Source organism: Schistocerca cancellata, chromosome 1, assembly GCF_023864275.1.
Source record: "Schistocerca cancellata isolate TAMUIC-IGC-003103 chromosome 1, iqSchCanc2.1, whole genome shotgun sequence".
NCBI classification, from domain to species: Eukaryota; Metazoa; Arthropoda; class Insecta; order Orthoptera; family Acrididae; genus Schistocerca; species Schistocerca cancellata.
Window position 1 is genome coordinate 383,254,949 of NC_064626.1, and position 9,475 is coordinate 383,264,423.

At 38.7% G+C, this 9,475-nt stretch overlaps 2 protein-coding genes across 2 annotated transcripts in view; one reads left to right on the forward strand and one right to left on the reverse strand.

Moving 5' to 3' along the window:
- Nucleotides 1-5,393, reverse strand: part of LOC126175271 (translin-associated protein X) — a 49,779-nt gene extending 44,386 nt beyond the window's left edge. The window contains exon 1 of the mRNA XM_049921927.1: nt 5,285-5,393. Within this exon, the coding sequence (XP_049777884.1) occupies nt 5,285-5,303 (19 nt within the window). The 5' untranslated portion in view covers nt 5,304-5,393. The remainder of the gene's footprint in view (nt 1-5,284) is intronic.
- Nucleotides 5,394-5,605: 212 nt separating this feature from the next.
- On the forward strand, nt 5,606-6,910 carry LOC126175279 (dynactin subunit 6). Its single transcript, XM_049921940.1, has one exon. The coding sequence runs from the start codon at nt 5,749-5,751 to the stop codon at nt 6,286-6,288; it is 540 nt and encodes a 179-aa protein (XP_049777897.1). The 5' UTR covers nt 5,606-5,748; the 3' UTR covers nt 6,289-6,910.
- Nucleotides 6,911-9,475: the final 2,565 nt, after the last annotated feature.

A 9,475-nucleotide genomic window follows, 5' to 3' on the forward strand; every position in this document is an offset into this window, starting at 1 on the left:
AGTCACTTCAACCAGTTTGAGAAAATGTTCCAGCTCATAGTCTCCGGTTTATCTGAAATTTAGCACACTAATGCTACCATATGTGGAACACTCATGTACAAAATTACGTCTCCCTGAGAACTAGTGGCAGAATTATAGCTTGTGAAAGATGGTGATGGGATCCAGAAAATGTAACGCACATTTGGCAGTAAATCGTCAGAGCCATTTTAAAAAAAATGGTTCAAATGGCTCTGAGCACTATGTGACTTAACTTCTGAGGTCATCAGTCGCCTAGAACTTAGAACTAATTAAACCTAACTAACCTAAGGACATCACACACATCCATGCCCAAGGCAGGATTCGAACCTGCGAACGTAGCGGTCGCTCAGTTCCAGACTGCAGCGCCTAGAACCGCACGGCCACTCCGGCCGGCGGAGAGCCATTTTCAAAACTTAATAACTTAGGAACTATTTCTCACAGTCCAGTGAAATTTTTTAACACCTAGTAACATCCACTTAGGAAACAACAACATATTACTGAGGGAAAATATAAAATGTCAAAAGATCCATATTGTAGGTGCCTGCTGTGCCTTGCCAAATATAATTTACTCAAGAAGAGACTAATATTGTTTTCTAGTAAGCCCAATGTGGTTAAACACAGACACAACACATCATGTCCACATCTTTCACACATATCGAGTTACATGCACAGAAAAATAAACAAAAGACTGAAAAATCACCATAGCCAAATTTCTTACACTGCATAAGTAGACTGTAATGCAATATGCCTCACAACTTCAACGTTTTATTGCAAGGCATTAGTCTACAATTAAAGCTGACAAGACACATATTTGGCTCCATTTGTTTTAACATGATTTAGCAATTAATAATGATTATGATTCAAAAATGGCTCTGAGCACTATGTGACTTAACTTCTGACGTCATCAGTCGCCTAGAACATCACTCATAGCCATGACCGAGGCACTAATCGAACCTGCGACCGGAGTGGTCGCTCGGTTCCAGACTGTAGCACCTAGAACTGCACGGCCACTCCGGCCGGCAATGATGATGATGATGATGATGATGATGATGCAGACAGCTGTAGTCTTCCTTACCTGATGAGATTCATTTCTTGTTTCAAATAATGCTGCATCAACTAATAGGAACCACTTGGGAACTGGAAGTTAACAATGGAAGTGTTTAGAAACAGTATGAGTCATTGAGGCAGGAAGAATAAAGCAAACAAGCAAACTTCACAGGTTACTCATGCTTCCAAAATTTTAGTTCAAAATGGTCACTAGTGTTGTAAAGGCAGAAGGGAGGCAGAAATGTGTGCTGGTGGTGCTTTTGTTCAAACAAGTTGCAGTATTGGTAGGGCACAAGGATCTGAATGTCATTAAACAACATATAGAACTAAATGCGGCATTCAATTTTTACAGGATCTGGACGAATGAAACAAAGATTTGTTGTGATGGAGTTTTGAGATGCACCCCATGGGAGCGAGAAGTACAGTTCCAGGGAACACGAGTGTCTGCTATTGTCATATGAAAGTGTTTCTGTAAATGCATTCTTCCCTATCAAAGAAGTTGTTTTGACCCATTTTGGTTCCATAAGAAGACAGTGAGGTGTAGCCTTTGAGAAGCTGATATAAAATTAGTACCGAAAGTGAATCAGCGCAAACAACTGAACATGAACCCAGGGGAAATGTTATGTTCAAGGTGTGCTACACTACTAAAAACTGAAGAATATTCAGATAATGTACATGACAGTGAAGACGAGTATCAGCCACCTTCAACCACAGCAGTTGGGCAGGTAAATACTTCGGTAACTGCTCTTGGTTTGTTTCCCATGAAGACATAGAGCACTGGGAAGAGAGATAGGCCCAGTTATGGTAGAAGAAAGCTAAAGAAGCTGAAATGGATATGCCAGATACTAATGGTGGAAGAGGAAGAACTATTTGCTCCAAAGGAACAGAAATTATTCCAGAAGTGCTCCGATTTGGACAAAATTGTGCATAATTTGATAGAAAATTGTGTCAAATTCACACTCACGAAAAAAGTAGCTGTTCTTATCCTTCCACCTTCCGGCTGGTCCACTGAGCACACTGTAAAGGAATTTGATGTTTCTACATACAAGATAAAGCAAGCCAGGAAAGTTAAAGCAACCCTAGGAGTGCTTCCAGAATTTCAACAGGCTCAGAGTATACAATTGAGTTCAGAAATAGAGGTGCTAGTGTTTCACAAATATGTTGACTACAGTAGAATAATGCCGGCCAAGAAAGAATATGTCATGGTAAAAATGAGATAAATCCATGTGCAGATGCAAAAAATACTCTTGCTATTCTGAACTGTGTGTAACATTCAAGGAAAAGTATCCTAACACCAAAGTGTGTTTAGGCCTACTGTCTTTTTCAATCTTCAGCCAAAATGGGTTGTGCCTATAAATGCAGGGGGCACACACAATATGTGTGTATGTGAGAGCCATCAGAATGTTAACTTGATGTTTGCTGCTATAAAGGATTCTGGATTACAAAGATGCAATGAAAATGCTAGTGTGTGACATCACTTTCCTACCAGAGCATGATACACAGGCATGAGAAGTGTACAGGTAAGAAAAAAACTGCACAACACCTGAATAATAAACTGTATGATGAGCTCCTTATGGAAGACAATCTACTTACTTTTTATAAACAATGGAATCACATGGGTCACACAACACTTTAAACAAAACAAAGTATAGTGGAAGATTTTGTTAAACTGTGTTGTGGTAAAAACAGACTAATTGAACGCACATAGCTTTACAGTAATAGTGTAATCTGCACATCACCAGTTTTGTAAGGATGACTTGAAACAAGATGCAATTATCATAACACCAAACTTTTCTGAAAATTTATGCACTTCTAGTGCAAGACATTCAAGGATATCATTGGGATACCAGCCAAGCAACTCTCCAACCATTTGCAATTAACTATAGAAGTGGTTCAGGCGGTGCGTCAGCCATGAATTTATGTCTTTAGTGATTGTGCAATTCATGATGCCATTACAATTCATGCCTGTATCTGCTCTGTCATAGCATATGTTAAAAACAAGATGCCTCACATACATTCTGCAAAATACGTCAGTGATGGGGCAGCTAGCCAGTACAAAAGTTATAAAAATCTCAAAAATTTATGAGTGCATTACCATTATTTTCAGTTTTCTGCAGATTTTTTTTTTTTGCAACAACTTATGATAAAAATTTATATGACACTACTGATGCTACCATTAAGTGCATGGCATCACAAGCCAGTCTGCAGCATGCTACAAATGCCACATTCTAACACCTCTTCATTACTTACCTGTATACAGAAAAATATCTCCAGCATACAACCATTTTACGTTACAAAAGATGAGGTGAATCTGATGAAGACTTGCTAAAAAGCAGACTGGTATGAATTAAAAGTATTGCAGGCATAAGGAGCCATCATCGCTTTTCTCCAGTTGACTCTGTTGTGCAGCTGAGCAGATTGTCCAGTTACAATTATAGGTTCGTGCGCAGCATGTCTTCACAGTGTGTCTAACACTTGATTCAGAAACACAAGTGGCAATATACAACCATGTTGCTGTGTTGTTGCTATTTATGATGACAAATGGTTCTTAGGATGAGTCACAGAGTGCTGCGAAGCAGAATGTGATGTATTAGTGAACTTCATGGCACCAGCAGGACCAGTAAGATAATTTCACTGGACACATTTGAAATGTGTTGGATTGCTTCTGAACATTTTCTTATGACATTTACGGTTTCTACTAATGTGTCAGGTAGTCAGTACAATTTGCCACGCCATGTACAGAGAACAGTAGCTACAGCGTGGGAAAACTTCTGCTCTAAGCACAGGTGACTGGTTTTTGACAGTTAAGGTGCAATAAAAATTAATGATAGACTGTTAATCTACCTGTAAGTCATTTCTTAGTTCTAAACAATGGTGGAGGGGGATTTTTTTTTTCAAAATTGTGTTCTGCAACAATGGTCATGTCCCCAAACACATTTGTCAATTTTTGTTGTACCTTGCAATAAAACACTGACGTTTTGAGACATACTACATTAAGGTCTAATTATGCAGGCTATGAAATTTGACTTGGATATCACTTATCCCTTCTGTGCTACCACACTTTGAAGATCGACGTCTTTTCAGTGATATTGTAATTTTTTTGTATTTTCCTCCACATGTAACTCTGTGTGTGTGTGTGTGTGTGTGTGTGTGTGTGTGTGTGTGTGTGTGTGTTTAGCCCACATCAAGCTTACTAGAAAAAAAAAATTATCCGATTATTGAGTGAATTATATTTGGCATCGCAGGCACCTACAATATGGATCTTTCAACACATTACATTTTTATCACATTTTGACTTTTTTTAAAAAAATTCCCTCAGAAATATGTTGTTTGTGTTTTGATGCACAGTGTGTTCACTAAGTGGATGTTATTAGGGGTTCAAATTTCACTGGACTGTGAGTAATGGTTACTAATATATTAAGCTCTGAAGATCGATTGCCAAATGCGCATTGCATTTTCTGAGTCACACCATCTTCTTTCGTAAGCTATAATTCTGGAAATAATTCTCAGGGGAACCTAATACTTTGTACATGAGCATTCCACACATGGTAGCATTCGCGTGCTAAATTTCGGCCAAATCTGAGACTACAAGCTGGGGCCCTTCGTTGAAATGACAAGGAATGGCTTTTACATCATTATGACAGCTACCGAAAAATTGGATGACAAAATTTATTTTTCCTTTCAAAGGAAAACAAAATATTCTGGCAACTATTTCGTTGCATTTAGTTGAATAGTTCGTTGCATTCAGTTGCGTAGAGGAAACAGAGGAACAACTTCGCATAGTTAAGTATAGTCCACTATATCGGAAAAAAGGTAACTCTTGCCATTCATGTAAATCGTCAACATGTTGTAATAGTTTTTCACGGAGAATGTGTATTACAATATAATTCATCCCGTTCCACATCACAGAAAGAGACCGCCTAAGATCCACGAAACATGCAAATAACTACGAATGAGTAAAGGGGAACAAACTACACAGATTAAATAAAGTAAAATAAATAAAGATTAACTTTATGTCACTACATTTATTTCACATCAAGAGTGCATAAGTAAAACCGACTAACTGAATAGAACCATCAATTTTACAGTTCCACACGTAACTGAATGGGTTGAAATTAGCTATATAATAAACATTTTCAAACTAAAAATATTATAAGATAAAATTGGGAAGGGGACATGGAAAAGGCTACAAGAGCAATTAATTGTCCTCCATCAATACCTTTTTCGAAATGCGACATCTAAATTTCGAAGTCAACAAACTATTAGTATTGGTGTTTACTAACGCCACCACCTCGTATCATATATTTTAAAAGAACTGTCACTCTGGTCATCTAGCAAGTAACATCTTTGACTGTGTTGTATTTTATTTTAGATTTTTAGTGGTCCTTCTGTAAAGAATTACAGTGCAATTCATTTGATAAATCAATGTATCTGAATAAAGAAAGGCATTTGGATCATTACGACATAAATAATAATGTGCAAAATGTTTTTTCCATCTTTTTTTCCTTAGGTATCTCCTATCATCTTTGGGTAGCGTAATATGTCGTATTGTCGTTGCAATGTTTATAAATCTGCAGGCTGCAAGGTACGGGACTTCAAAGAAGATCTGATGTTTTAGGCTATTCGCGTTTGGAAGACAGTGTATGGCATCATTAAGTCCTACACTACAGTCAGTGTAAAGCCATGTCTATGAAAAGCAGCGTTAAAATTGCGCCTGGGGCTGTTGTGTGTAATGAGTGCGAGCTGAAAGGTGACATTACAATTGGAAGCATGACAATAATACACCCAAGAGCGTCGATTATAGCAGAAGCTGGGCCCATAATAATAGGAGAAAACAATTTGATTGAAGAACAAGCACGGATTATCAACAAGATTATACCTGGAAGCACTTCCTCCTCAACACCTGTTCTTATCATTGGTTCCAACAACGTATTCGAAGTGGACTGTCACTCGGAAGCTAGGAAGATCGGCGATAACAACATTTTGGAAGCTAAATCGTTTGTAAGCCATGATGTAGAGATAACAAACGGATGTATTATTGGAGCAGGTTGTACGCTGACATGCTCCGAAGTGTTGCCCGAAAATACTGTAATTTATGGCAAGGAATGCCTTCGCCGGCAACAATTGGACAGACCGCCAACTCAGACGCTGCAATTAGACTATTTAACTAAAGTTTTACCCAATTATCATCATCTAAAAAAATCCAAAAAAGGTCAGGCTTAATAAGTATTTCAGTGCTGTGTAAATACAAGGGGGTAGTACATTTATGGCATCTGCAATAGAAACCTGACTTGACTTAGCCATATAGTCTTCACTTTTAAACATCATATTGCTGTTTATTCAGTTGCAGACTAACGGAAAGATCAGCGTAAAGAAGCTTCAAAATTACTTGTTATTTAGTATAATTTTGCTGATTGTAATGTCATATTTTGCACAAGGACTTGAATAACACAGCATTTGGAGAATTAAGTGAACTAACACAAAATAAAAGTTCTTGTTCTGAAAAAAAGAAAATGATCACAAGTAAAAGCTTAAAATGTGTTTAGAAGGAGCGTGATGTTCCCCATGAGGGGCTACTGGACTTTTTACCCTAGCAGAATTCGTAATGAACATCATTAAATGATATTCTTTAAATGCTTAATATTTTTTGTGTCAGAACCATAATGTGGCAGTGTTGTGTTTTCGCCTCCAATACATGTTCTGTTGATTACAGATGGAGATAAAACTAAAAAATAACTTCAAATGTTAGATGTTTAGAGACACCTCTACTTGTGTTAGTATCTCTTATGTGCAATTTGTACCAATATGTAATAACATAAATTGAATAAATTTTCATTTCATCGGAGCTGGACATTATCACATTACGTAAACTTGACATAAATGCATCCCTCTGCAAAAAGTGGAAGGTAAATTGTGGTCTCAGTTGCAACTGACAGTTTGAAACTCGAAGTCCCTTAGTTACTTGTTCCATAGATCACATTCATGGTAAGTGTTATGATGTGAAATGTGTCAACAGAAAAAACATAGAACACTTATACAAAACGAAAAACGCCATTGAGGCCTGTGTGGTACATGCTGGCCTCTTCCAGAACACTTATATACAACAAAAAAAATGTTAAAAATAATATTTATGCCTATGTGGTTACATGCTGGCCATTTACAATTTTTTAAATGACTGATGATTTCTATGGAAGAATTTCTCGCTGACCTAGGAGTAGTTGTCTTTAATTTAAATTTGAAAACACTTAAATTCTATGTGCCAGACATTTTATTTTGATGGATTGATTGTTGAAGATCTTTATAGCTGTGTATTTTACCCCTTTTGTGACATAGGTAGATTTGTTAAAGAGTAATGAATATCATTTTCCCTTCTAATGTTTTACTTGTGAATCTTTCTGTTACTCTTGAACTTAGATCAATTCTTAATTTAAAATTTCACAAGTGAAAATCATTTCAAATTCTGTGACAGTGAAATCTTGTGGTATTGTGTGATGACATCTTTGTGACTGGACCGCTGATGAAAACACCTTATCCATATTCCTCCAGAACCTTATTACCTTCACACCCACTCACTTCACCTTGCACTCTTCAACCCAACAGATCACCTTCCTTTATGTTGACATCAACCTCAGGGATGGCTACATCAGTACCTCCATCTGCATCAGACCTACCAACATCTTACAATACTTCCAATTCTACAGCTGATATGTATTCCATAGCTTAGAAGTCCCATCCGTACAGACTAGCCACCTCTGTGGACATCACCTCTGTAGTGATAAGCAGTCACTCTCCAGATATGCCAGAGATCTCACAGATACCTTCACAGTCCATAAGTGTGCTCCCAGCCTTGTGCAGATACAGATCTCTCATGCCTTGTCTCTCTAGTTACTTGCCACCCACATCTCCATTGTCCAACCACAAAGGTGCACTCCTCTCATGTTTCATTACCACCCAACACTGGAGAAACTGAATCACATTTTATGCCAGGGTTTCAACTACCTCTCATCATGCGCTGAAATGAGGAATATCCTTGCCCCTAGCTTCCCCAATCCTCTTACAGTGGTATGTTGCCATCCACCGAACCTATGTAATATTGTTGTCTGTCCTTACTTTAACCCTTCTCCTAGGCCCTTCACTCAGGGTTCATATCCTTGCAATAGATGTAGCTTTAGAACATGTCCCATGCATCCCCGCACTACCAATTACTTCAGTCCTGTCACAGGCATCTCTTGTCTTCAGAGGCAGAGCTACTTGTGTTAACAGCGTGTGATGTACAAACTAAGCTACAATCACTGTGCTGCTTTCTGTGTGGGTATGGCAACGTGACAAGCTGTCTGTCCGCATAAATGGGCATCACTAAACTGTAGCAAAGAGACAGCTGGACCACCCAGCTGGTGAATATGCTGCCCAACACAACGTGCTTCACTTCAGTGACAGCTTCACGGCCTGTACCATCTGGATCCTTCCTACCAACACCAGCCTTTCTAAATAGTGCATATAGGAACTATCCCTACAAAATATCTGTCCTGGCCACAACCTTTGCTGGTCACTGTCTTTCATCCAATTCATTGCCCCCACTCCAGCACTATGCTTGTCTTCTATTACATCAATTTACCTACAATCTTTTCCCTTTCTTTATATCTCTCCTGTCCACTAACCCCTTTCTCCTCACCCAGCACAGCCTCCCTCCTAATTCTGCATGCTGTCCTCAGTACATTCCTACTCATTCCCACAGCTTGCTTCTCCCACCCCAACCTGCTATTCCTCCTCCTCACCACCCTATACAGCCTCCTTATCCCTACCAACCAACCCATGTTACTGTCCTGATCAGATGCAGAGGCAGCGCGCAGTTGGGCACAAGTGCCCATAGACAGTAGCCGTGTGTGTTAAGAGCCATGCTTGTGTGAAAGTGTGTTTTCTGCTTCTGAAGAAGGACTTTTTCTGTACAAAATGTAAAAGTTTAGTGGTCTTTTCATTGTGTGTGTCTTTGAGTGAACGCCTCCACTGTGTGGTGAGTAGCAGTGTATCCTTTTCATATTGTTGATATATGTTGTGTTTTATTCTTGTTCTTGTCCATGTAAGATATTCCTGCATTTTGGAGTCCCTTTGCCTTTTCACATTCATGTCTACAGCAGTTTCACAAGAATTTTCTGCCTGTGCTTCTTCAATGTCTGTGAATGGAAGCATCGTCAATCGAAGTGTCAGTATCCACAGATATGGAATATGCGGCTGGTGTCCTGAAAACTTCATCAGAACAACATCCAGATTTTAGGAAAGGTAGTTTACTGTGATTGGAGTCAGTGTCAATATGTGTTGGACTTAAAGTCACTATTAAGTCCAGATTGAGGTCTGGGATGATACTCGGTGCTCACAAGGGAAAGATTCCAGGTGTTTCTGACATATTTCTCCA